Below are 27,162 nucleotides of genomic sequence, written 5' to 3'. Positions count from 1 at the left end.
TTCCTGGTGGAGATGGGTGAGGAATGGCAGAGACTGGGTGACAGGCTGCCAGACATGGGGCGCTGGCCTGCCTTGGGCACCTTGCCCTGGGGACAGTGGGGACAGGTGGGGTGCTGAAGGGACATTTTACTTCTTGGCTTGGGGAGGAGCTGGAGATGACGGGTTTATCCTACTTCCCTGATCCCCTCAAGTCCCCCTCCCCGCATCTCTGCAGGTGTTTCCATGGTTGATGGTGCCAAAAGGAAGCTGTCAGTGGCTTCTGATGATTGACTATCACCCGCTTCTTGAGAGCCCTGAACCTGAGAACCCAGAACCAGACTCCCAGCCCCTCCCAGCCCCTCCCAGGGCCTCCTTCTTGCTCAGCCCCTCCCTCCTGAAGCCCTTTCCTCCCCGTGGTCCTGCCTCAACTTTCCCATCCCTGCACAAACTGGGTCCTGGGGGAGGGGAGTTTGGTGATGGAGCACAGTATCTTCTAGGGGGTAGGGTAACCCTCCCACATCCAGCCGCATGTGTGAGTCCTTGCACACACACGCACACACTCAAATACCCCTCGGGCACATGTACCCCTGACCCCCCCACACCTCTCTAGGTTGCTGACCCACCCTGGGCCTCAGGGCCTGAGGGCTCCCTGGCCTTCACTGTCACAGGCGGGCAGGATGGGGCTGAGGCAGGTGTTGAGGGCCAGGCTCTACATTCTTGGGGTCCAAGTCTTCGAATCTATAAGATGGGTGCTGACTTGAGGTCTCTTGGTGTCCCCCAGGGCCTGTAACCTTTGAGATCCCAGGTAGTACAGGGAGAGAGACCCGTTCTGAGATGTCACCTGTGCTAGTTTTTTTTTTCCTTAGCAACCTTTTAAATTAATTAATTAATTAATTTTAATATATTTATTTCTTTATCTTTGGCTGCGTTGGGTCTTCATTGCTGCGCACGGGCTTTCTATAGTTGCGGCTCGCGGGGGCCACTCTTCATTGCGTGGGCTTCTCATTGTGGTGGCTTCTCTTGTTGCAGAGCATGGGCTCTAGGGCACGCAGCCTTCAGTAGTTGTGGCACACGAGCTCAGTAGTTGCGGATCGCAGGCTCTAGAGCGCAGGCTCAGTAGTTGTGGCGCACGGGCTTAGTTGCTCCCCGGCATGTGGGATCTTCCTGGACCAGGGCTCGAACCGGTGTCCCCTGCATTGGCAGGAGGATTTTTAACCACTGCGCCACCAGGGAAGTCCGCCTGTGCTAGTTTTAAAACATGGGCCCAACATCCTTTGGCTCTCTTCCCAGGGAGAGGGGATCTGTGTCATTCTCCCCTTGGATCTTGGAGGGCTATGATTGCCTCCGTCGTAAAGTACCATGGGAGTGAGGCTATATGACTGCAGAGGCTACATTAGAAAAGCCACGCAGGACACTTGCTCTGGGATAAACCAGCCCCCATGTAAGAAGTCGGAGGCCACATGGAGTCAGTCTCATCCACAACCCCAGCTGAGCTCCACCCCCACCCCCGCCATGACAGCACCACCTGCCGGCCGCGCAGGGAGCAGCCATCGTGCACGTACAGCTCAGTTGCATCTTCAGATGACTCCAGCCCCAGCCGGCGTCTGACCCCCACAGCAATCACACGACAGACCCCCAGCAGCAACCACCTAGCCAGGCCCTTCCGAATTCCTGACCCACGAAACTGTGAGCAAAATGAAATGGCTGTTGTTTCCCACGACTAGGTTTTGGAAAATTTGTTAGGTAGCAATAGTGATCAGAACATTGTCCCCAAACCTTTCCCAATTCTTCTCTTAGTTCTCTTCCCACCTTGTCTCTCAGGCTGAACCCCTCCTGGTCTGGACTCAAAGCCCTCAGAGATGGCGGCCTGGGCTCTGAGAATGCAAAGTGGGAGCTGAGGCAGGCTCCCCACCCACTCCCGAGGAAGCGCTTGACTTACGCTGACAGCAGTGACCAGCCAAGCATTTGACAGATGAGCCTCTGGGCGGCACCTCCACCCTGGTCGGTCCCTCCTGTTTAACCAGGACCAGGGTGTCCCTGGTGCCTATCTTTGTGCCCATGCTGGCCCTCAACCAGGCTCTGCTCTCAGCCCCTGGAACCCTGTCTCCAAGGCCTGGACTCCTGCCCCAATCTGTTAGCTGAACAAGGCCAGAGCTGGATGAGCACACGACAGCCCGTCACCAGGGCTCAGAGCTGCAGAAAGCTGGGGCCTGGGACATGGGTGGGGTTTGAGGTTGACGGGGTGAGAAGGATACATCAGAGACGGACCTAGCTCCCCGAGCTCCCCAGAGGGACTGGGCGCCACATTGAGAACTGGTAGACAATACCTCCGTGACTGACATCTGCCCCTTCCCTGCCTCACTTCTCCACTCCTCTAACTGGAGTTCACTTTGGTCACCTCCATTCAGGTATGTGTCCCCGAATCTCAGGGTCTGCATCCTGGGGAACCCAAACCAAGACAGAGGTGTTGAGAGGAGTCCTCAGTGAACTTACAATCGGGCCTGAGAGGTGAAATCAACAGAGTTAGGATGGTGAGGTGCCAATAAGAAAGTGTACCTAATAAAATTAGCAGTGAAAACCTGCCTCTGTTAAGCGCCCCTCTGTGCCAGGGACTGGTCATAGGGCACAGTGTGTGTTATCTCGTTGAATGCTCACCACCATCCTCTGTGGTTGGGGCTTCATTATCCCCATTTGACATATAAGGAAACAGGTTTAGGGAAGTCGTTTGTTCACGGTCAAGAACTAGGAAGTGGCAGGTCGGCCTGGAGAGCCTGGGCTCCGATTAGCCTTGGTCCTTGTGCGTGTACAGCCCCGCAGAGGGCAGAGGTCCTTGGCACAAAGGGGGGCATTTAAGCTGAACCTTGAAGGACAAACAGACATTGGGAAGATGGAGAGTCCTGGAAAAGGCCTTGGGCCTTGGTTTCCTTTTCTGTCAAGTGGACATAATGACCATAATGACCGTAGCCCTCTTCGGGCTCTTTGAAGATTACATGAGCTGATAGAGACATAAAGGGACCATAGTAAGTGTTCAGTAAGTGCTAATTCCCACTGCCTCTGAATGCGACAGTGTGCACTGTGGGTGTGGTCCTGGCTGCAGGTCTGAACAGGTTCTGGAGGCAACCTTCCAGCTCCCACTCCCAGCACTTGGGCCTCGAGGGGAGGAAGCTAGAGGAGCCACAGGAAGTTAATTTGTCTGGAACCCCTGCATTTGGATTCTCACTCAGGCAGCCTAGCATATTCCTCTTTCAAAGAACCCTGCCTCCTCTGGCACCCAATCCCTGAGTCTCCCATCCCCAACAACCTGGAGACCCTCCCTGCCGTCGAACCACTTTCCCTCCTGCTGTGCATTTTGTCTGTCGGGACAAAGGGGGAGCTAATGAATCGTGGTAGTTGGCGCTGGAATCTGCTGGAATCGGGGCAGGTGCAGCCTGTGCGTGGACCACAGACTGTGGTGCCCAGAGGCAAGGAGGCCCACCTGGCTCAGGATGGAGGGAGCCGGGCCAGGCCCCACTGGAAGGTGGAGTCAGGAAAGAACTAGGTGGCAGCCGGAGGTGGAGGCTGGAGGCACAGGCCTTGGTGGGGTCCCTGTGCCAGCTGCGAGGGTCCCCCCGGCCACCACCAAGGAGGAATTCGGGGCAGGGTCTGCGAGGGCAAAGGAACAGTCCTCTGCCAGGCATAACTCCTGAGCGAACAAATTCCCCTCCCAGGTTCCCTGTCTGTGACCCTTCTGCAGGGTGAAGATTAAGAAGACACAGGCTCTGGGGTCAGGCAGGCCTGAGTTTGAGTCCCACCTCATGTCACTTATTGGCTGTGTGACATTGTGCAAGTCCCTTCACCCCCCTGAGCTTTCTTTATCTGCAAAATGGAGACCCTTAGTAGCCGTACAACCGTCATCCGACCTGTTAGTTAACAGAATTTCCCTTCCTCATCCATTAACTGTTTGATTGTCTAGACCCTCAGCTCTGTGAGCCTCTGTTTCCTCCTCAGTAATAAAATGGGGACAGGGCTGAGGGCCGACTAGGTGCACTAATGCAGCCAGAGCGCCACCTAGGGGTGGGAACCAGGTGTCGGCAGTGAGTGGTTGCTACTGTTTCCCTTTGTGGTTCCTGTTCCAGGCGCCTAGCCTTGGGGGGGTCTTCCTCTCTGCTCCCCCAGCCAACCCTGGGAAAGTACTGAGGGCCGGCTGATGAGCTGGGGGCCACTCTTGGGAGTGGCTACGCTTAGAAAGAGGGCCTAGAACAACATCAGTACCAGCCAGAGGAGGGAGTTGCTGAGGTTGGTTCAGCTGGGTTGGTCAAGGGTCTGCTGGGGCCAGGGGAGCCCTTGGCCTCCTGCCCTGTAGAGAGCCCCGCACACAGCACAGATTCCATCAATGTTTGTCAGGTGGCCGGATGCAGCCCTCCTCACCAGAACGCTGCCCTGAAGATCCGAGGCCGGGTTTGTTCACCGTCAACCAGGAGAGCCCCTTCCAGAGAGAAGTCTGCCCAGCTTCAAGGGCCCAGGCTCAGTAGGTTTCTGCAGCATCCGGGCCTCAGGAAGGCAGTGCCTTGCTCAGCACCAGGGCTGCCTTCGGAGGTTCCGAGTCTGGGTGGTAATGGGGGCTGGGCTTCACCAGGTCTCAGTAAGTCTCCTGTCTTCTTGCCCGGCAGGCCAGGGAGCTGGGTGGGGGTGTGGGAGGAAGAGGCTGATAGCTGGGCCCTGGAATCCCTCCCCCCACTCCCCCACTGCTCTCCATCTGGCCAGCAGCCTCCCCCACTGCCCCAGGACAAGGGCCCCAGTGTCTGTTCAGCTCCCAGGCAAACAGCAGGCCTTTCTCTCCCTCTCCCCCTAGAGTGGAGTGCCTTGACCATGACCCCTCCCTGCCCCCTCCGAAGGGCACGGCACACCCCTCTCTGCACAAATCTCTTCCTTCTGAAAGATCCAGAAACAAAGGCTGGCAAACCTGGTGTAGGAGCAGGTCCTGTCTGCTGGGTGAAGCCTCAGCCATTCCGAGCTGTGGCCGGGCAGCCCAGGCTCGCAGGCCTCAGTCCTGCCAAGGTGGGCGTGGGGTGCAGCTGGAGGCCAGGGCCCAGCCCAGGTGGACTTGACATCATCCTGTTCGTCTCCTGCCAGACAAAGGCTGCTCCTGCCTGGCCCTGGCCCCAGGGAGGATTTCGTTCTGGTGCCCTTTCTCAACAGGATCACCACGCTGGTGTTCCCCCTCCTCCAAACCTGCCTCCCTTGTTGGCAGGTGAGGTGTAGAGGCCTGTGCAGCTTCCCCTCACGAGGCAGGGTCCCCCTCCTGAGTGTGGAAAGAGAATTGCCAGAGGCCTCCCTCTTCTCCAGGGGTCCTGCCAAGGTCCTGACCTGGGCATCAGGAGCGGGGTAACCTCAGAGGGTGACTGGGAGCTGTAATCAGACAGCCTCCACTGGAACCTCCACCACTGTTCAACTCTGACTTAGAACGGGGGTGGGGGTGGGGGTGGGGAAGGCACATGCAGGCCAGCCCAGGCCCCTGTACTTCCTCCTTCTGGCCAGTGGGTACTCAATAGCTGATTACTCTATTGGGGAGGGGACTCAGAGGTCAGCTTTGTGGAAATCTCGATAAAATCTTCTGTCTCATAAATGTCCCCTCCTTGGTCATCCTATAAAACAAAATTCCATTATTAGATTGTCACTGCTTTAGATCTACAAGCACTTCTCTTTATTGAGAACCCTGAGGACTATGCCAACGAAGACAATTATAGAGAATATTCGCTGCTCGAGCTAAATGTTTTACAAAGTAGTTACTTATGTTAGATATTCTCCATTCACCCCGCTGGATACACTGTCCACTCTTCTGTGCTTGCTCTGTGTCCTGGGAGGCTGACCTCTATGGCCCGAATTACCCAGGCTCCCTTGTCCTCTGAGCCAATGGGAGGCACTGGAAAGAGACTGGAGGGCAGGAGGGGAGAGAGGTTTGGTGTTTGCTCCATTGGCTCCTTTTTGGGACTGGACTGGTAACAGCTCTCTGCAGTGCCTAGCTCCAGGCACTGCATCACCCCTGGCTGGGGCTCTTAGCCCCGCCCACACCTCTGCAATTCCATCCATTCATTAACCTCTCTTTAATCACCCACTGGGAATGTGTTGCCAGTTTCCTGCCAGGATCTCACCAACACAGCTCTCTATTCTTATTTTACACACAAGGACACTGAGGCCCAGAGGGGGGGGGGCAGCTTCTCTATAGAGCGCTTGGAGCCTGCACTCCGTGGTCTTGCTCCAGGACTTCTGCTTTTCACTGTTTGTGAAGGTGCCCAGGGCAGGGTCACCTTACCTGCCAGCCGACACCTCTGCACAGAGGAAGAGGAAAGACCTGGAGTTGGGCCCCTTGGATTCAGGACTCCAGAGCCAGGGGGTTTCCCTCTCAAGAGGCCAAAATTAGCAGTGGGAGGAAATCACTCTTTCTTCTGTGACCAGTGGGAAGGGCAGCAGCAGATTCTTTGATCTCTTTCTTCATCAGGCCGGGACCACGTGTTCAGGTTAGCTGGCTACATTCCTCCGGTTGGTTTCCTCTCCAGGCCCTTGCATGTGGTCAGTGGTCAGCGAATGTCTGAAATAAATAGATATGGCATTGATGACTGGGAGGTGGGGTGGGGGGAAGGCCAACAGAGCAAGTTCTGTCTCCTTTCAGACTCCCTGGGAGGGTGACTGTGTGTGTGTGTGTGTGTGTGTGTGTGTGTGTGTGTGTGAGTGGGAGTGCAGGCTGGCAGGGCCGGCAGCCCTGGCTGTGGCTGAGTGCTTGCTGAGGGCTGAGGTGCCCGCCCAGGGCAGCTTATGGCATGGGGAAGGAATTCTCTGGGAACCCCGGCAGCGGGCAGGGTGGCTGCAGCACTGAATCGGCCCTTCTGGCCTGAATCCACCCCTCCCCTCCTGGCCCTGCTGCCACATCAGGAGCAAGGGGCCCGAGGAAGCCCTGCAAACTGCCTGTTATCTGCCCGAAACCATGAGACGGCACAGCTAGCATGGGGCTGGCGTTCTTGCCCCTCCCAATCCCAGGCAGGGAGGGCCAGAAAGAGCTCAAAGAAAAGTCAGCGCCAAGGGTGAAATCTGGGAAGGTGATGTGAACTCTGGTTACAAGAAGGAACCGGAGACCCAGAGAGGTCTGTACCCTCTGCAAAGTCACACAGCAGAGCTGGGGAGAAGTCTCCAGAAGGTAGGTGTGGTGGTGGGGAGGCAGGGGAGCATGCTGATGAAGGGGGCCTAGGATTCAGAGCTGGCAGCCCCCCCACACCCTCCAGTTGTCTTATCGCCCCTGCCCCCAACACACACACAAAGTTCCCTTTGATTCCAGGGGAAGGGTCTGAGCACCACCCCCCCTTGACCCCTCAGGTCTGGGTTGGATGGAGAATAGGGGTGGGTTTCCTGTAGGTCTTCCTGCGGATGCTTGGAGCTTGGGGAGTGAGACTTTGAACCTCTTTAATTTTGGTTATAGGTTAAACATCCACATAGTCCAAAATTCAGAAGTTGAAAAAAGAGATACGGTGAAAAGGAATTTTCCCCACGATCCAGCCCCTGCCCCTCAGTTCCCCCTCCTGGGGGCCCCTGCAGTCACTGGCTCCCTGGGAATCCTGAGTTTGGAATTTCTGACCAGAGTGTCCCATCCCATCTGTTTTCCCTCTAGAAGAGGCCCCCCTTGGGAGGGGGTGCTGGGGGTACCCAGTCATGGAGGTTGGGGCCTGAACCAGTTGCCATGAGGATGGTGGTGGCTTCCTTCCTGGGCCTGAACTTGGCCCCAGCTTAAGAGTATCCTACTCAAGCCGCTCAGGAGGGGTGCGGCCCATCGGTTCTCCTTTCCAACTGCTTAGAGCACCCTGGAAGCTCCCACCTCCCACCTGGGGACCCAGGTGTCCGACACCCCAAGCTGGGGCTCCCACAGTCTCCCTTTATCCCCTGGTATAATTTATATACTTTCCCCATCTTCCTGCTCCTTTGACAGTTCAATTACACTCACATTTAGTGAGCACTTATGATATGTCCGGCCTGGTCTGGAGACACAAAATGAAATGGACACAGCCTCCTCCATCCAGGAATTCATGGTCTAGAGGGGGAGGCCAAAAAGGAGAGAGATCATTACAATTCAAGATGGCTCATGATATGTTCTCTGATGCTGGGGGTACAAAGAAGTTCCAGGCTAAAAAGCCTGACAATAGCAAGTGTTGGTGAGGGCATGGCTCAGTGGGCATACTTCTAGTGGCCGGTGAGAGGGTGACTTAGAAAGGCCACTTTGGAGCATAATTTGGTGATTCCTAGGAAGTTGACCATGCACCTTCCTTGTGACCCAGCAAGTCCACTTTCTAAGTTCTCACTCTGGAGTAGAGTTTTTCAAACTTTTGGACAGGTATCCTCAATAAGCATGAACTGTGATCCAGAACGTGCCACACACACCTTTCACCCTAATGGTGACTTATGTTACTTAATAATAAAATAATGTGATGCACATTATTTTGTAATCAATGTGTTTTTTTTTTTTGCACACAGGGAGAAACCACTGGACTGCCAGGGAAGTCCTTCTAATCAATTATGAGTTTTTAAAAATGCTGATCTTGGGGCTTCCCTGGTGGTACAGTGGTTAAGAATCTGCCTGCCAATGCAGGGGACCGGGTTCGGGCCCTGGTCCGGGAAGATCCCACATGCCACGGAGCAACTAAGCCCGTGCACCACAACTACTGAGCCTGAGCTCTGGAGCCCATGAGCCACAACTACTGAAGCCCACATGCCTAGAGCCCATGCTCTGCAACAAGAGAAGCCACCACAATGAGAAGCTTGTGCACCGAGATGAAGAGTAGCCCCCATTCGCCACAACTAGAGAAAGCCTGGGCGCAGCAACAAAGACCCAACGCAGCCAAAAAAAAAAAAAAAAAAAGACCCAATGCAGCCAAAACTTAATTAATTAATTAATTTTTAAAAATGCTGATCTTTACCCACTCACTTGATTTCATGACCCACAAATACATCTGAGTCCATAGTTTGAAACACTGTGCCCTAGAGACACTCATGTGTTTGCACAAGGAGACAAGAATGTTCACTACAACATAGTTGTAATAGCCAAAACCTAGATAGGGCTTTCATGGTCACCGACCAAATAGATAAACAAATTGTGATGTGGTCAGGAAGTGGACTGTCACACCTCTGCTCCAAGTACCAAAGGATACACATGGGGTGATACTATTTATATAAAAGGTAAAAAACCTGAAGAGTGATAGGGTACATTGTTTATGGATACATCTGTACCTGGTACAAGCATAAATCAGGACAGTGGTTCTTCCTGGAGGGAAGTGTAGCTGGGAGGCATCCATAAGGAACTTCAACTGAATTTTTTTTCACTTTTTTTTTTTTTTGCGGTACGTGGGCCTCTCACTGTTGTGGTCTCTCCCGTTGCGGAGCACAGGCTCCGGACGCGCAGGCTCAGCGGCCATGGTTCACGGGCCTAGCCGCTCCGCGGCATGTGGGATCTTCCCGGACCGGGGCACGAACCCGTGTCCCCTGCATCGGCAGGCGGACTCTCAACCACTGCGCCACCAGGGGAACCCTTTTTTTTTCACTTTTTAACTGAATTTTTAAGGTTTAGTTTAAAAATATATATACTGGAACCACTTTGCCGAATATTAAGATTTGACAAAGTTGGAGGAAAGATACAGGGTGCTCACTATATTTTTGGTATATTATTTTAAATTTAATAGTATTTCTAAAAATATTTCATAATAAGACTTAAAAGATTGCTGCTCCAGGACATCAGGGAAGGAGAATTTATTCTGACCATAGGAATACAAAGAGGGGGGTGGTGGAGGGAACCCCAGGAACCTACAGAAGTGGGACTGGACGTGGTCCTAGGGAAATGAGATTGAACATACTCAGTTCTTCTTAACTGGGGGATGCTGTGATGATGGCTTTATCCCACTTCCCCCACATGTTGGTACAATATTCTCCCCATTTAACAGACAAGCAAACAGAGGCCTTTAACAGATGGAAATGGAGGCTGAGAGAATTGCCTCTGGAAAAATGGCAGAGCTGGGCCTCTAACCCAGGCCTATGAGAGTCAAAGCCTGCACGGTTCACAGCACGGTTCTTGAGGAGTGACCTTTGTGTCTGCCAAGGGTGCCAGAGTGGGGAGGGGCGGGGACAGACAGGGTCTGGTGTGTTGAGCTAAGGCCTGTAGGCTTGATCCTGTGGGTGATGAGAAAATGCAGGAAGGTTTCAAGCAGGGGAGCAGGACAGTGAACTCACTGGAGCTGTATCATCAGTTTCTTAAATTTTATTATTATTTTTTTGACCAACTGAACCTTTCTTTAAACAAACTCTAACTCAGAATCCAGATACATAAAAGCGCTTACAGTGGAATTGATTTTGCAGAGGCAGGTGACCAGGGGTCTAGAGCCCAGGGGTGGCTCCTCTGGGAACACAGCATGGATGTCGTGGTTCCGAGGAATACACAGAAGCAGTGTGTGTGGCAGGAGGCTGCCAGGGGCATCCCTACCAGGGTTTCTCAGTTGGATGACAGTTGTGTTCCCCTCCTCTGAGTCCTTCTGGTTGGTGGAGGGACAGAGGCTCAGAGCACTCCCGATCTGGGGGTGGAGGGAGAACCAGCGGCATGTGCTTTTGGCAAGATAGGCCTGACCTCCACTTCCTGGCTGTAAGACCTTGGCTGAGTTGTGGAACCGTCCATCTGAATCTTTTTTTTTTAATTATTAGTTTTGGCTGCGTTGGGTCTTCATTGCTGCGCCTGGGCTTTCTCTACTTGCGGTGAGCTGGGGCTCCTCTTCGTTGTGGTGCGCAGGCTTCTCATTGCGGTGGCTTCTCTTGTTGCGGAGCACGGACTCTAGGTGCGTGGGCTTCAGTAGTTGTGGCATGGGGGCTCAGTAGTTGTGGCTCACGGGCTCCAGAGCTCAGGCTCAGTAGTTGTGGCAAACGGGCTTGGTTGCTCCGTGGCATGTGGGATCTTCCCGGACCAGGGCTTGAATCCGTGTCCCCTGCATTGGCAGGCGGATACTTAACCACTGCGCCACCAGGGAAGTCCCCATCCGTTTGAATCTTAGGAGAGGAAGGACATGGACCCCTGGATATGGCTGGGGCAAGGAAGGCACGTGTGCAGAGTGAAGCCACTGGAGGAGTGTTTCCAGCACATTTCTCTTCATCATCACTGTCTGGGGAAGGGGAAAGTCAATTGGGCTGAGGCTGGTGGCTTGATCAGAGCCTGGTGCCCAGCAGAAACTGACACATACTAGGCCCTTGATTAATGCTTATGCAACAAATGCATATATTTCCCTTCTGTCCACAGGAAATGCAGTGGAGGCCTGACTTCTGGGAGCAAGTGAAGCTGTTCCAGTTGCTGGCCCTTCCCAGCTGGGCTCCAGGGATGGACAGCTGAGGCTCCAGTGCAGTGTAAGGCAGTGGAGAGAGTATTGGGCTGAAGTCAGGAGCTGGGGGTCAAGGGCTGGGCTTCTGGCTCCAGTTGCCATGAACCGGCTGTATGACCTAGAGGTCTGGTTCATCCTTCTCTGGGCTTTGCTCATCTCTTTTTGGCAGAGTGGCCTGGGTGAGGTTTTTCCAACTGCAATTTGCAACCCATTTGGTACATTTAAAAGAGCAATTTAGTGGTTCACAATCAGTATTAAAAAACAAACCAAAACACAAACAGAACAGAAAATATCAGAGTGCAATCACAGGTCATAAGGGTAAGTATTGTTTTGTGAAACTATTGTTTTGCTTATATATAGATGAAGGTGCCGACTGGTCTGATGTAAAACTTATTTGCTACTGTGGATCCTGGTGAAAAGAGTGTAAGACACTGAATTCAGCAATCCCGGAGGTGTCCTCCTCTCCCACATTCTAGGGGTCTTTGTGAAAAAGCCACAGGCCCAGGGGCTCTTCTCTCCCCCCCCCTGCGTGTCAGCAGCTGTCTCTCTGCTCTTCGCTGCCTCACCCGTCCCCGGGTCTTTCTCCTTCCTGCTTCAGTCCTCAGTCCCCTCCTCCCTTTCTCCCAGGGACAAGCCTCCCCCTTCCCAGGAAGTCAGGGTGGGGTGGGGTGTGGGGTCGGAAGGGAGTAAACGTGATCGAATGGCGGTGGCAGTGAGCACTGTATCCCAGAAGCAAAAATAAAGGACTAGGAAGCAAACACCCAAGCACCCGGGAACAGAACAGAAAGTAGGCGAGCTGGGGACGTGCGTTTGAAGGCAGGACTTCGTGAGCAAGAGCTCAGCGGCGACACCGCAGCGGGTCACTCACAGGGGGCCGGCACTGGCCTTGTGCTTGTTGGCGCTCGGGTGCGCAATTAACTAGCGAAGGTAGTTTTCACTCCTGCCCCCCTCCCCCCGTTAAAAGAAAAGAAAGAAGAAGCCGGGAGTTTTGGAGCCAACTCCTGGAGAGGGAACGGCTGAACTGATTCGGAAGTTGGATCTCTTTGTACACAGGAATGCGGAGAGAAAAAAACAAAACGCACCCCATTGCTTCATTTCCCCCTCCAAGCCCGAGCACTTTCTGTTGTGCAATGAAAAGGCTTTTCACGTTGAGAAAAATGAATCCCGATTTGCGCTGCGAAGGAATGAGCGCGCCTCTCGGCGCGAGACGGCTCTCAGCTGGGCGCGGAGACGGCGCGGTGGCCGCAAGGCGACCGCGGCCTGGGCGCTCGGAGGCACCTCCTCCGCGCGCGACTCAAGGTAGCGCCCGCGGGGTCGTTGGACTCCCCCTTCCGCGGGCTGCTGCACGGCTCTCGGCGACCCGAGGGCCGAGGAGTAGATAGTTCGGGGAACCTCGAGGGCGGAGAGCCCCAACTACGGCTGGGCCTCCTGGGGATGGCGGTTCCGCGAGTCTGGCTGGTGACTCGCCGGAACTGAAAACCTGTCCCGGGAGCCCGCTGGGGCCCCGGGACCCCTCGGAATCGCTGGGGGCAGGAGGCCGGCTCGGCGTCCGGGAGACCGGGCCGGGACGCGCTAGGGGCGCGGGAGGAGGGCCGGCACACGTGGGTGCCGGCGGGCGGGCCGTGGCCGGGTGCGGGGTGGGGGCGGGGTGTGGCTTCTCCGCCTCCCGGGCGAGATTTACATGTGTGTGTGGCGGCCCCAGACTTCCTGCTCTGCTACGCTGCAGGTACGCGCGGGCCGGGCCGGGCGGGCGGCGGGTGAGCCGAGACGCGGGCACCTCCTCACCCGGACGCCACCGCCGGCTCCCGGGCCGCGCCGCGCAGCCTTCCGCCCCGGGGGCTGCTAGCCCGCCCCGGCCGCGCCAAGCGCCAGGCTCCGAGGTGGGGGCGCGCCCCTCTCGGCCTCCCCGGTCATCTCCGCCCTCAGCACCTAGCCTGGCCGCGCGCCCCTGGGCGCCCCCACCGCCCGGGCTCCCCGGAGGGCCGCAGCCATGAGCGAGATGTCCAGCTTCCTCCACATCGGGGACATCGTCTCCCTGTACGCCGAGGGCTCAGTCAATGGCTTCATCAGCACTCTGGGGTGAGTGAGCCGAGTTCGGGGCGGGGGGGCGCGGTGGGCCCTGGTGCTAGTTGCGTGCGTCCTGCTGCCTCCCGCCGACAGAGGACCTGGACGTCCCCAGCTTTAAGGAGAGGGGGAACGGCTCGCCTCCTTCTTTCAGAGAAAGGAAGTGAAATGTTTGCCCAGGTAAAGTCGGGCGCCCAGCCGGAGTTGTCAGGAGGCGCCCCCCTTCGCGAAGCCTCCACCCTGGCGCTCTCGCCCTTCTTCAGAAGGGGCGGGGAGGCCGAGACTTCCTCTGCAGGTGGTCCCTGTAAGGGGGCAGGTGGGTGGCTGAGGCGTTAGTTAGGGAAAGGCATCCGGGCCTGGACGTGACCGGCTCTGGGGTGGGGCGGAGCCGTGGCGGGGTGGGCAGGCTCAGCCCGGAGTCCTCTAGTAACAGACCTGTCGCACCTTTGAAGGGTCGCACCTTTTCCTCCTAGCTCTCTTCTGCCCTGCGCCCCCCCTCCCCCGCCCCCATCACTAGGAGTGTCTTCGCAGCCCTCCCCTTCCCTTCCAGGCGTCCCAGGTTCCTGCCGGCTGCCCCCTTCTCCCCGCCTCTCCCTGTCAATTTCCTGAGTAGCTCATCTGGCGCCTCTGGGTCCCTGGTCCCAGGATCTCTGGAGCACTTTACCAACATTAATTAATTCTGGCTGCCACCCCACGGGGTCTGGATAAGCAAGGAATCAATTCAAGTCCCTGGAGAGAGCCAGGCCTGAAGCTGGCATAGGACAGGGCAAGAATTAGAGCAAATGGGTTTCATCTTCAGAGAGCAGTTGAGTGAGTCGGTGGGGATGGGACGTAAGAGTGATTTCTCCACCTCTCCAGCCTCAGGGCAGGGCCTGTTACCTTTGTCACATTTTCAGTCTGGGGACTTGTGTTAAATGGTCTCATCTTCCCCAGCACACCCAGCCGTTTTATTTTAGGGTAAACCCACCCTCTTCTGCCGACCCTACCCTCATCTGGATGCCAACCAGCTGCAAGGTGTCCTCTCCCTGGGGACTTTCGGAGGACAGCCTTGGCACTCTAAACCCAGGGCTGGCTCGCCCTTAGCTGGGGAGGTGGGAGTCACCTGGCTCCCTTGGTGTCTTGTTGGGAGTTTAGCTTTAGTCCTGTGGGACAGATCGGGAGGGTTGGAGGTCTGGCTTAGCCAACAGGGAATGGATGCTGACTTGGAATTCCAGAATACCTGCGCTCCTTATCTCAGCACCCTCCAGGCCTTCTCATTCCCCTCCCCATTCACATGTGGACTCCCCAGCCCTGCATTCCCTCCCAGCTACATCTCACTCGTCTTGCTCAGTTTACCAGAGGATGGGGTAAGCTGCATTCCTGGCACATAGTAAACACGTCTGATAGAGCTGAGGGAAGGAGCAGAGACTGTGGGGACGTGGGGGATGCAGGGGCAGACGGTGTCCCCCTGCCTGGTGTCTGAACAGTACTGGGGACTTTTGGGAAATGACCATCTTCTCTGTTGCTCTGAGTGCCAGGCTCAGGGCTGAGCACACTGTGGGGGCTTTTTTTTTTTTTTTTTTTGCGGTACGCGGGCCTCTCACTGTTGTGGCCTCTCCCGTTGCGGAGCACACGCGCAGGCTCAGCGGCCATGGCTCACGGGCCCAGCCGCTCCGCGGCATGTGGGATCTTCCTAGACTGGGGCACGAACCCGTGTCCCCTGCATCGGCAGGCGGACTCTCAACCACTGCGCCACCAGGGAAGCCCTGTGGGGGCTTTTTTAGCACCTGTGAGGATCTAACAGAACCAAGGCCGTCCACACAGGCCTCATCCCCTCACTAGGGATTCCCTCTATTGCTTCCTAGCACAGCTCCCTCCCGCCCTGGCCCTTCCTGCCCCAGGAAGCTGCTTCCTCCAGTCCAGTTTGATTCTCAGGCAGGGCCTGGTGACCGCCCAGAGCCATTCTACTCCAGGGGCGGGTTCCCAGTGCAAACATCTCCAGGAGCTCCCAACTTCTGCCGATACACGCACGCCCACCCTCCCGGCACTCCCACCCTCCCAGCCTGGCCCTCTAGCACTGGCGTGTGCTGGCCCCAACTTAACTTTCTATTTTTTTTTTTTCCACCACCCCCTTCACGATCCTGACACTCCAGGTGCACCACCTGGATTGGGATTCCTGGAACCTTCCCCACGCCTTTGCGGTCTGGTGTGCTCTTGTGGTCTTGTCTCCGTCTCTTTACCTTTGTTCCAGTTGCCCCTGCCCTTCAGCTAGTCTCCACCTGAGTAAATCTGACCCACCCTCTCAGACCTGGTACAAAGCGGCCCTACTTTGTGAGATCCAACCCCCCTCCCCCACCCCGGCAGAATTAACCCCTTTTCCCCCCGTGCTTCGCACTGCTTTATACACATTCCTCTCCGGTGTTAACTGTGTTGTTTTACAATTAGTTGAAGGTTTCTCTGTAGAGCCCTCTAACACTGGGCACTTTGCCAGGATTGACTGATTAATCACCCCATTCCTCCACTCAGGCGCTGTGCTGGGCACCTTCTCAGAACTTCACTCAGTGAAGGAATGGTTTCTAAACACCCTAAGGCATCGCTACTCAAAGTGTAGTCCTTGGTCCAGCAGCATCAGCAGCTCTGAGAAGCTTGTTAGAAAATACAGAATCTCACACCCCTGCCTGTCCTGCTGAATCAGAATCTGCATTTTGAGCCCCAGGGGATTTGGAGCCTTAAAGAGAAGCATTGCTCTATGTGATTCTCTCTCTGCTCCAGCCTCACCGGAATCTTTCTGCCTCCATCCTCAGCTCTGGTCCCCTTTGCCTTCATCCTGGCTGTTGGTGCCCATGTCTGCGAACCCTGGAGGCTGATTTGACTGAGTTCCCAGGCGATCGCAATGCTCGGTGCCCAAGAGGTGCCCAGTAAGGGCTGGAGAAAATGAATTTGATGAGGACAGGGGCAGCCTTGGTGGACAGTGGGACTGGCTCAGCTGGGGGAGTGGAAAGGGGGGGGCATTGTTGGAGGAGGGAGTCTGGGGCAGCTTCAGATTCCAGCCAGGCTCTGCAGAGCCAAGTGGAGGAGGCCAATTAGAGCTGCCTGCGTAATTACAGCTCCCAGTGGAGATTGTACATTAACTCTGGGTTGGGAGGATGGGAGGGGTCTGGGGAGTGGATCCTGGAGCAGGTTGAGACCTCAGCCGGGAAGGAAAAGCAGGCCCACGCCTGTTCTTGGGAGGAGAGCATGGCCGGGGACACTGCCTCATCCCTCACTGCAGGTGGGAGGCAGCAGAGGCCAGGGCTGCCGCGGCGGGTTAGGGCCACTTCAGGTGAAGGATTTACTATGGCTCCCGGCCAGTGACTGTGGGAAACCGGCCCAGCGTGCAGGGTAGGCCCCTCAGGATCTCATGTCCAGTTCCTAGAAGGTCTCTTTTGAATGCCCAGAGGGGTGGCCCCCAGACCACTGGGATAAGCTGGGGAGTGCAGGTGAACTGGGTCTTGCAGTCGAGCTCCCAAGATTTGTCAGATGGCCTCCGCCTGCACATGGCTGGGCCTTGGAGCACCATTTGGGGGCTCTCAGGGCCTCTGGACCTGTGTCACCCAGGGCTGGGTGATCTCAGGGAGTAGGGTCAGAAGTGACCTTGGGATTCCGTGTCTACCTTCCAGCCTGATCTGCTTCCCCAGGAGGGTGGTAATTGGAGGTCAGGACCCAGAAAACGTGGAGGTAAATGTGGAGGAAGTCCCAGGTCCCCAGGGTCAGGACCTGCTTTGTCACTAACTGCGTGGGTGATTTTGGCAAGGTCCTCCCTCTCAGAGTCTGTTTCTGTCAGCCTGGTTGTCCTCTAAGGTGCTCTGTTTGCACCCGAGAATCTCCCTGTGGGTCTTTAAAAAAAAATTCCAGCTCCCATGTCCCATGTCAGACCAACTGTAGTAACATTTCTAGGGGTGGGCATCTGAGGTTTGGGTTTTTAAAGCTCCGCAGTGCTTCTAATGTGTACCTGGGGTGGGGGGGGGGTCCCTTCTCAGGGCCCTCTCAGGCTGACAGGCTGTGAGGAAGCCTAGCTATTGGGTCTGCCTGCCCCTTGGTCCAGAGAGCCCATCTCTTAGCCTTCATCAGACTTCATTAAGTCATTCAACAAACATCTAATGAGCACCTACTATGTGCCAGGCACTGTTCTAGTCACTGGGGAATCAGTGGTAACCAAGACAGAGTCCAGCCTGTTCTAGTCTGTACAGCGGAGAGCTGGAAGAGATGGTCTTTAAGGGCCCTTTGTGCCTTAAGTCCCTGAGACTCATGTGATTTCAGGAGGGGACACTGCCCCTCCCGTGCAGACGACATTCCACTGGCAGATTTCAGACCTGCCCTTGGCTTTCACTTAATTGTGATTTCACTGGAATGAGATGTTGGACTTAGCCCTGTCCTGTGCCCCAAGGCAGGGTCTCAGCCTCCACTAGGTCAATCCATGCAACTCATGTTTTTTTAGGAAAATGTATATATTTTTCTTTCTTTCTTTTTTAAATGAAAAAATTTTTTTCGCCGCGCCCTGTGGCTTTTGGGATCTTAGTTCCCTGACCAGGGATTGAACCCAGGCCCCGGTATTGAAAGCTCCGAGTCCTAAGCACTGGACCACCAGGAAATTCCAATACATATTTTTTTCCTGATTAAAAAATAATATATGCTCCATGGAGGAAACTTGAAAAACTAAAATAAAAAATGATCTGTAATACCACTGTGATTATATTGACAGCCTCTATATGGGCTTTCTAGCCTTTTATGCACACAAATAAAGATTTACAAAACAGTATCACATTGCACATCTGGCTTTGTATCCTGTCTTTCTGGGGGGAATACATTAACCTGTATTTTCCCATGCGTGCCAGCCTACGACTGTTGTGGCCACAGAGCATCCCCTGGTATGATGTACCTTCATTTATTTAAGCAACTCTAGTATTGGGCATTCAGCTGGTCTCTAAATTTTTTGCTGTTCCAAACAATCTGCCCTGAACATCCTAGTCCATACATGCCCGAACACTTGTCCAGTTATCCTCTCAGGATAGATTCCCAGAAGTGGAATTCTGAGATCAAAGGGAAGGCACATCTTTATTTATTTTTTCCTGCTGCGCCACGTGGCTGCGTGGCTTTTGGGATCGTTCCCTGACCACGGATTGAATCTGGGCCCTCAGCAGTGAGAGCTCAGAGTCCTTACCCCTGGACCACAAGGGAATTCCCAAGGCACATCTTTTACCTTGCTGGCTCTCTCTAACTGCACATTTCTCTGGTGGTGGAGGAGGTGGAAACGGGGACCCTGTGCCCCGGGGGGTCTAGCCCACTTCACATCACGAGTTTGAGAGTGTTGTGCTAGGGGTGTGGGGAGTAATACCAGCCTCTGCCCTCGAGGTTGGGCCAGGTTGGGTGTGGCGGCTGCAGTGGGGAGGGGGTGAAGTAGAGAGAGGGGTGGTGTGTGGGTTGCCTGAGGACAGGATCAGCCCCAAGGTCCCACCGAGGGACTCCAGGGACCCAGGCTGCATGCAGCTCCTGGGCCTTAAAGAATCCTGCCGTAGCCACTTGCTCACACTCTGTCCTGCCCGACGCTCCTGACCCCGTGTCCCCTCCCCTCCCCTTCCTGACTTGGCCCAGTGGGGCTGTGGGGTGGAGGCTTGGGTTGGGGGTGGGGTGCTGTGCTGGATTTTAGGGGGGGGGTCACAGGAGCTTTCTGCTGCCAGTTTAGGGGCAGGTGTCTGGGTTTGAGTTACCCCTGAGCACACGTCTCCTGCAGTCTACCCCGAGGCCTGCTCGCCACACTTCACCCCATGTGGAGCTGGGGGGCTCCTGCCTGGAAGTGGGGGCTGTGAGGGAGGTGGGAAGGAGGCCTGGGAGAGGGGGAGGAGAGCAGACCCCAAACCTCCAGTAAGTTCATCACAGGCCTCTAAATGTCAGCTCTGAGCTCCCCCAAGTGCATCACGCGGGTCATGCCCAGTAGTGGCAATGGTTCCCAGCGGTTGTGCCTGTAGCCAGCCTGCTCCAGGGAGGACCCCTGGCTCAGTGGGGCTAAGCGATTTGCTGGGGTGGGGGTGGGGGACGTAAGCCAGCAGGAGCCCTGCGCGCCACGCCACCGGAGAGGAGGCTGCAGGACTCTTCACACCAGGGCGGAGATGAGACTGGGCGCTGACAGCACAGTGCGCCTGGGGTGTGGGCTGGGGGGCGGGGAGGACACACTGCAGAGGGCTTCCCACCTGAGGAGACAGACAGTAGGGACTCCTTGCAGGGGATTGAGTGGGGGAGTAAAATGATCACTGTGGTGTGTAAAGGTACATATTTGTTTCGCTGGCAAGTGGGCAGAGCCAGGAGAGACAGTGAACATAAATCTTAGCCCAGGGGCAGCTGCTGGTGTTTGAGGCAGACACCTGTGCATATCTGGTTCACAGATCCCTCTCCCATCACTCAGCCAGCCAGCCAGCCAGCCGTCACCCGCTTCTACCAGCCTGCAGGAGAGCCGGCTCTCCAGGGTCCGAGTCTAGAAATGGGTGATGGGGGTGATAGAGGTCATGCGAGGGAGAATTAAGTCTGTGTCTCAGAGATGCTGCAGCTGATGATAGACGGACTTCACCGAGTGTTTACAGCTCTGGCCTGTGCTGTCCCTTTGACCCCTTACCACCAACCGGAGGCATATATATAATTTATAAAAGTAGAGAGAGGGACTTCCCTGGTGGTCCAGTGGTTAAGACTCCATGTTCCCAATGCAGGGGGCACAGATTTGATCCTTGGTCAGGGAACTAAGATCCCGCGTGCCACGTGGTACGGCCAAAAAAAAAAAAAAAAAAATAGAACCATTTAGAACACCCACATATCCACCACCTAGACTTAATCGTTGTTTACATTTTGCCATATTTGCTGTTTCTTCTTTGCTGAAGTATTTTATGGTAGATTACATGCATTGCATTTTTTTCACCTCTACATCCTTCATTTTACAGGAAATAGGCTATGTTCCTGTGTAACCACAGTGCTGTTATACCAATTAGTAATTTCCTAATAGCGTCCGATGCTCATTCCATAGTCCAATAATACACTCAATTGTTCTCAGTCTAGCCTTGACCACTGGTTTCTTTAAATTAGGATCTACTCAAGGTCCACGTGTTAATTTGATTCTTATGTCTCTTATGTCGCCTTTAATCTAAAGCAACGCCCGGCCCCCACCTCTTTCTACCTCCTCCGATAAGCGGGAGGCTGTAGACTTGTCTCACTTTCTGGAGTCATCAGGGCTGCTTTGCTGCTCTGTTTCCCAGAGAGCCAAGCAGGGATGTGGAGGAGGGCGGCCTGGGCTTCAGGGCTGCCCTGCTAAGGCTCCTCCAGCCTCAGTTACTATGTCAGGTTTGCGGGGCTGAGAGCCCAGTCCCCGCATGGAGAGCAGGAGAGAGGCCTGGGCAGGGCAAGGCCGACCTGTGAGGGAAGGGTGGGCTAGGTGGCCCAGGGTTGCCCCTCTTCTCGGCCTTTTCTCAGTTCTCTCTTGTGTCTCCTGCTCCCCATCCCTCTTCTCCTTGGCCTAACAGAGACCCCAGGACTCGCCAGAGCCCACCCAGTCCTGAGAGCCAGCAACCCAGGCCTGCGGCAGAGGCAGAGCCCTGAAGGCTTGTGCCCCGGCCAGGGGCCCTTATTTCTGTCGGGCCAAGTTTAGTCACTTTTGCTGCCTCTCTTCCTCACTGGAGAGGCTCTTGGGGGTTCCCTGAGTGTGTGGCTTACTGTCCTTCCTAGACTTAAGCTCTCTGAAGGGATGAGCCATGCTTGTTTTAAATTCCATATACTGGTCCCTTCGGTGGCTCAAGGTGGATGGCTCAAGGTGGATCCTTGGTAAAGACCTGTAGAGGTCAAGTAAATGGGTGTTTTTGCAGGGATGCAGAAGTGAAGTTCTTTTCTCCGACGGGCCAGTGATCCCAGCCAGTGAACCTGGGCTCCTCTCCCAATATTTCTCCCCACCCCTACCTAGTGGATGTGACTTTGGTTTTTTGGGGAGGGGGAATCCAAGGCCCCCATCCTCCACCAGCCAATCCCAGTGTTCTGACAGTTCCTGCTTTGGGCGTGGCCTTCTGTGGGTCTAGCCTAGATCTGTGGGGTGGTGGCCAGTGCCCTGGGCTGGGAGTCAGGGGATCTGGGGTTTGGAACTGGCTCTTCTTTAATTGTCGTGTGACCTGAGCTCGTCAGTTTCCCCCTCCACCCTCTTTTCCAGGCTAGATCAGGGAGGGGCAGTCTGGGGACCCTTTGGGATTTCCCTAGTCTGGTGTCCTCCTCCCTTAGCTGCTCCTCTGATAGTCACTTGCCCCACTTCTAGCTCCCTTCTTCCTCCTATTTATCTAATCTTTCCGGACAGCACTGACCTGCCCCACTGCCTTTTCCATGGCTCCCACCTGGATCTCAAAGTCCACCCTGGTCAGAATGGGGCCAGCCAGGCCCCTGGATGCATGTGCCTTTCCCTCTTCCTTCAGACCAAGGTCTTGGGGTGCAGACCCCGGGGGCATTTCAGGGACAGCGCCCTTCTCCACATCCTTCTAGAGCAGAGATGTCCACCAACTCCTGCTCAGAGGGTCCAGGGCAGGCCTGCCCACAGGCTTCCTGTCCGACCCCCCCTACACCTACTACCCCCTCCCCTTGCCCACTCTACTGATGCCCTGTTGGGCCCTGCACAGTGCAGGCTCAAACTCATCTTGTGTCACCCAGTGGATAGAAGGCTTACAGCAGACTGTCCTCAGGGCTCCTGAGTGTCCACTGGGCTGGGGGGGTGGGGGGTGGGGGGTTGATTGCACAGGTGAAGGTCGTGGCTCCTGTCCTCACAGCACACAGCATGGTGGACGTGAGCTTCCAGAGGGTGGGGACCACACCCAGCACATAATCCCTTTGCAGTAAGATTTTGTTGAACCGATGGAGACCTAGATTGTACAGGTACCATCAACTGACCAGCTGTGTGGCCCAGTGGCCCCTTTAACTCAGTGAGCGCCACACTGGACTGTGGTAAGAATGGAACGAGGTATCGGGTGTAATTTATAAACTAAAGTGTTCTGCACATCGGAGCGTCGGATTTTCTAAGATGATCTTGGCTGGGGTGCCTTTAGTTAAGGGGCGATGCCTCATGTGGTGGAAACGGGGCAGGGAGCTCTGCAGGAGCCTAAGCGCGGCCTTGAAGATGGCAGGACTCGGAGGGAGCTTCTGCGTGTGCAGAGGCGTGGAGGGGGGGACAGCGAGATCAGAGGACTGGCGGGGCGCGGGAGTAGGCCCTTCCCTGGATCTTGGGCGGAGGTGGACGCGCTAGGGAGGGGAGGGGGACAGTGAAGCGACGCGGCAACTTCTCCCAGGAGAACCCGGCTCTGATTAGAGCGCCAGGTGCGCATCGGAAGCCGGAAGCCGGACACCAATCCACACAGCTACCCCCACCATGAGGGAGAACGGGGGAGCTACGGCCCGGGATATAGGTGCCACCAGGTGGGGAGGGGTCCTTCGGAGCCGCCTTCCGCGGGCTCCCGGGCGCGGGGTGAGGAAAGCGCGGGCGCTGGTGGCTTGTCCCGCGCCCAGCGCCTCGCGCCCGCCTCCCACCGCCCCCGGGCGCTCCTGGCACAGGCCCAGCGTCCTGGCAGCGGCTGGTAGTCGGAGGCAGGCCGGGGCGAGGCCGCGCTCGCATCCCCTCCGCGACGCGGCTGGGGCGACGGCCACACACTGGGAGGCGAGTTTCGCTTCTTGGCGGGGGCGGGGCTCGGGCGGGCGGACGGAAAGCGCACTGCGGCCTCGGCGCGTCAGCTGGGTCTCGGCGGGCCGGGGCGGGGTTTCGGAGGGGCGGGGGCGGGGCGCTCGACGACCACCTCGCTGCCTCTCCCTCTACCCAGAGGGACAGAAGTCCCGACCGCGCCCTCTGAGGCTTCTCCTCCATCAAAACTTACCTGTCTGCTGTCCCAGCCCTTGCAGCCCATCTGATAAGGGCTTTCCTGCTTATCTGTTAATGGCTTCACGGGACACTCCTCCCATCTCCTCCCGCCCAATAGCACCTTCTTGGGATGCCTCAGTCTTAAGGAGTAGGTTCAGAGGAATGGAGGGGAGGCTTGTGAGGGGGCGCTTGGGGACATTTTGGGACTCTCTAAACATCCTGCTGCTGGCTGCCTTCTTTGCCTACGGACTTGGTGGAGGGCTGCCCTCAGCTACAGCTAGGAAATGAAATGATGGGAGGGGCGAGGCGCCATCCCTTAGAGGCTGCAGGGGAGGGGTACAGAACGTTCCCAGGGAAGTCGATTTTGCTCATCCAGAACCCACACTTGGAGGAGGGAGGGGGTGGAATGTTGGATCCAGGAGGAGGTTCTGAAAGTCCCATCTTCCTGACCTTGTTTTCCCGATACCTTGTGGGAGCCCCCTGCCATTTTTTTTAACCGTCCACGTGGCTTGCTTCTCTGTTCTTACCATTCCTGACCCCTCTTGGCTGCAGGTCTGGGATGTTTTCCTTCCCAACCTTGCTTGAAATTCTCCTCCTGGAGGCCATACTCCCCTCCTGACCAGTCCCTCCCCTTTTCTAAGTGGCTTCAGCTTGCGCTCCCAAAGCAGTGCCCTGCTTTGTAAACCACTGGGCACTGGGGAGGGGCTGAGCTGGAGACACAGGGTTTCAGAAGCTGTGCCAGAGTGGGCGGGGACAGAAGGACATCCACATAATGACCAGGCAGATTTGTGCCAGGGGGATTAGGAAAAGCACGCCAGGCATCCACTTTTGCATGTCTTTTTCCTGCACTTGTGACCCAGGGGAGGGATGGAGGGGGTCTGGGGTGAGGATGGGTTTTCCTCAGACAAGGAGTCTCTGGGGAGGTGGCCTAAACAGGGCCTTGTGCACTGGTCAAGATGGCGGCTGTGGGGACTACGCCAGCCTCTCCTCAGTTGCACCAACTTCCATGATGCCCTATGGCTGTCCAGCACCCCCAGCAGTGCCAGGTGCCAGGCCCTGGCCGAGGCTTCATCCCCTTCCCTACCAAAACTTACCATCCTGTGTCTCCTCCCCTCAGGGCTTTGCCAAGAGACAACCGGCTAATCTGATTCACTAATCTCTTACAGGAAATTCTATGAATTATTCGAGGCTTTGCACAGCTTCTGCCTCTTCTTTCACACCTTGTCTGATTGGCCAAGCTCTGACCTCACCCTTCCCTGGACGAAATCCACAGATTGGCACCAATGCATATTCCTTATATCATGAACTCTTCTGAGTATGTGACTTGTCTTCCTGATGAGATTTTAAACTCTCTTAGGGACCTTATCTTTTGCTTCTTGTGGACTTCCCACAGCAGCTAGTAAAATGATTAATTCACGCAATATGTATGTCGTGTGTGCCCGCTCTGCGCCAGGCAGGTGGTCCAGATGCTGAGGATACAGGAGGAAGCAGAACAGACACATCCCTGTCCTCATGAATCTTCCATCTCAGGTTGGGGAGGATAGGAACCAAAATAAATAAAATATATAGCAGGCTGGGTGGTGATACGGAGAACAGGGAGGAAGATGAGAAGTGTGGGAGAGAACAGTTTACAGTTTTTAAAAGGATAGGGAGGGAGAGTGTCCATGGGAATGGGTCATTTGAGGCGAGATCTGAAGGAGGTGAGAGAGGGAGTCAGGAGGGTGTCTGGGGCAGAGAGTTCCAGGCAGAGGGAGAAGCCAGGGTCAAATCTCCTGGAATGTTTGAGGAGCCTGGAGGAGGACTGTGGGCTGGAGCAGAGTGGGCCAGGGGCTTGGGGAGGAGATGAGGTCTGAGAGGTAAGGTGGTAGGTCATGTGGGGTCTTTCAGGCCATAGTGAGTTCTTGGGTGGGTGGTTCTCTGAGATGGGTGGTTCTGGAGGGTTCTGAGCAAAGAACTACCCTGATTTAACTGACCTTTTAAAGGGATCCCTTTGCTGCTAAGTGGGGAACAGGCTGTAGGGAGATGAGGGGGGGGCAGGAGACTAATGGGGAGGCAGTTACATCTAGGTGAGAGCTGGTGGGGACTTAGGGTGGTGGTGGCGGCACGATGAAAAGAGGTCAGATTCCATACGTATATATATTTTTTAATTTTTCAACTTAATTAAATTAATTGATTAATTAATTTTTTATTTTTGGCTGCCTCAGGTCCTAGCTGCGGCACGTGGGCTCCTCGTTGTGGCGTGTGGGCTCCTATCTAGTTGTGGCACGCAGGCTCCAGGGCTCGTGGGCTCTGTAGTTTGTCGCACACAGGCTCTCTAGTTGAGGCGCGTGAGCTCAGTAGTTGCGGTGTGCAGGCTTAGTTGCCCCGCGGCATGTGGGATCTCAGTTCCCTGACCAGGGATCGAGTCCGCGTCCCCCGCATTGTAAGGTGGACTCTTTACCGCTGGACCACCAGGAAAGTCCCATCATATGTATATATTTTTAAAAATTTTATTGAAGTATAGTTGATTTACAATGTTGTGTTAATTTCTGCTGTACAATAAAGTGACTCAGTTATCTATGTATATTCTTTTTCCTATTTTTTCCATTATGGTTTATTACAGGATATTGAATATAGTTCCCTGTGCTATACAGTAGGACCTTGTTGTTTATCCATCCTATATATACTAGTTTGCATCTGCAAATCCCAAACTCCCAGTCCATCCCTCCTCCATCCCCTCCACCGGCAACCATGTCTGTTATCTATATCTGTGAGTCTGTTTTTGTTTCGTAGATAGGTTCATTTGTGCCATATTTTAAAGTCAGATTCCATACATATTTTGAAGATAAAGCCCACAGGGTTTCCTCACAGATTAGGTTTGAAGGACGAGTGGAAGAGAGGACCAAGGATTGACCCAAGATTTTGGGCCCAAGCACTTGGGAGGATGGATCAGCTGAGATGGGGAGGACTTCAAGGAGAGCAGGAGCTCAGCTTGTAACGTGCTGAGTTTTCGATGCCTGCGGACATCCAAGTGGAGACGTGGAGTGGGCAGTTAGATCTACGAATCTGGAGTTGGGGGAAGAGGGATGGCAGAGGTGGAGGTGGGAGTCATCAGTGAATGTATAAGTGGTGCTTTGAACCCATGCTTGTGGCCGAGATGACCAAGGGTCAGTGCTGATGGAGAAGGGGAGAGGGCTAAGGGCTGAGCTAGAGGCTGGGGATGGGGAAGGGGACCAAGTGAGTCCTTGCAGCAAGCTGCCCTCTCCCCTCCCCTCCCTGTCACGGAGAGGTCCCCCACAGCAACCCCTGCACCCCCATGCTTCTGGGACCACCTCTGTAGAGACGAGAGCTCCAGGGACCTTGAGATCAACCGGAGGTTTAGCACAGCTGGGGCAAGGAGGTTGTGAGGCTAGCTAGGGAGTGGGTGGAGGTCAGATCACAAAAGGCCTTGTTGGCCAGTCCAAGGAGGGGAGGCGCAGAAGGAGGCTTTGGAATTAGCTCTGTGGCTTCAGACAAATTATTTAATGTTCAAACCCAGTTTCCTCCTCTGTAAAATGGTGCTCATGACTAGCCCCTTGGGGGAAGTTGGTGAGAATTCAGAGGAAGTGGTTGTGAAGTGCTGAGATAGAGTTGGCCTCTGAAATGGTAGGTCATCATCATCACTTTGTCCTGGAGGCTGGGGTGGCACTGAAGAATGTTAAATGCAGGAATGGGGGGATGGATGGATGAGTGGGTGTCCTCCAGAGACTCAAGATTAACCTCAGCCATGGCTGGAAGGGAGGAATTTCAAGCCCAAGGGTGACCAAAGCAGAGAGTATGAAATGGGCCTGACTGAGGTCGGGAAGGTGCAAGGTTCACTGTCCTGTCTTTGAGACCCGGAGGCCTGTCCCC

General features: G+C 55.2%; 1 protein-coding gene and 1 long non-coding RNA gene across 3 annotated transcripts in view; one reads left to right on the top strand and one right to left on the bottom strand.

Annotated features, from left to right (window-relative positions):
* Positions 1 to 906: 906 nt before the first annotated feature.
* On the bottom strand, positions 907 to 5,185 carry LOC307193127. Its single transcript, XR_013830226.1, has 3 exons — positions 4,922 to 5,185; positions 4,231 to 4,637; positions 907 to 1,170 (listed from the first exon to the last, which is right to left on the bottom strand). It is a non-coding gene; the product is annotated as an uncharacterized lncRNA (long non-coding RNA).
* A 7,839-nt stretch (positions 5,186 to 13,024) lies between these two features.
* Positions 13,025 to 27,162, top strand: part of ITPR3 (inositol 1,4,5-trisphosphate receptor type 3) — a 67,712-nt gene continuing 53,574 nt past the window's right edge. For both annotated transcript variants that reach the window (XM_079935431.1, XM_079935430.1), the window contains exon 1: positions 13,025 to 13,430. In XM_079935431.1, coding sequence (XP_079791557.1) covers positions 13,342 to 13,430 — 89 coding nt within the window. In that variant the 5' untranslated portion in view covers positions 13,025 to 13,341. The remainder of the gene's footprint in view (positions 13,431 to 27,162) is intronic.

Source organism: Stenella coeruleoalba (genome assembly GCF_951394435.1).
Source record: "Stenella coeruleoalba genome assembly, chromosome: 10".
NCBI lineage: Eukaryota > Metazoa > Chordata > Mammalia > Artiodactyla > Delphinidae > Stenella > Stenella coeruleoalba.
Note: the sequence above shows the minus strand (reverse complement) of the source record. Positions and strands in the feature narration are given on the sequence as shown.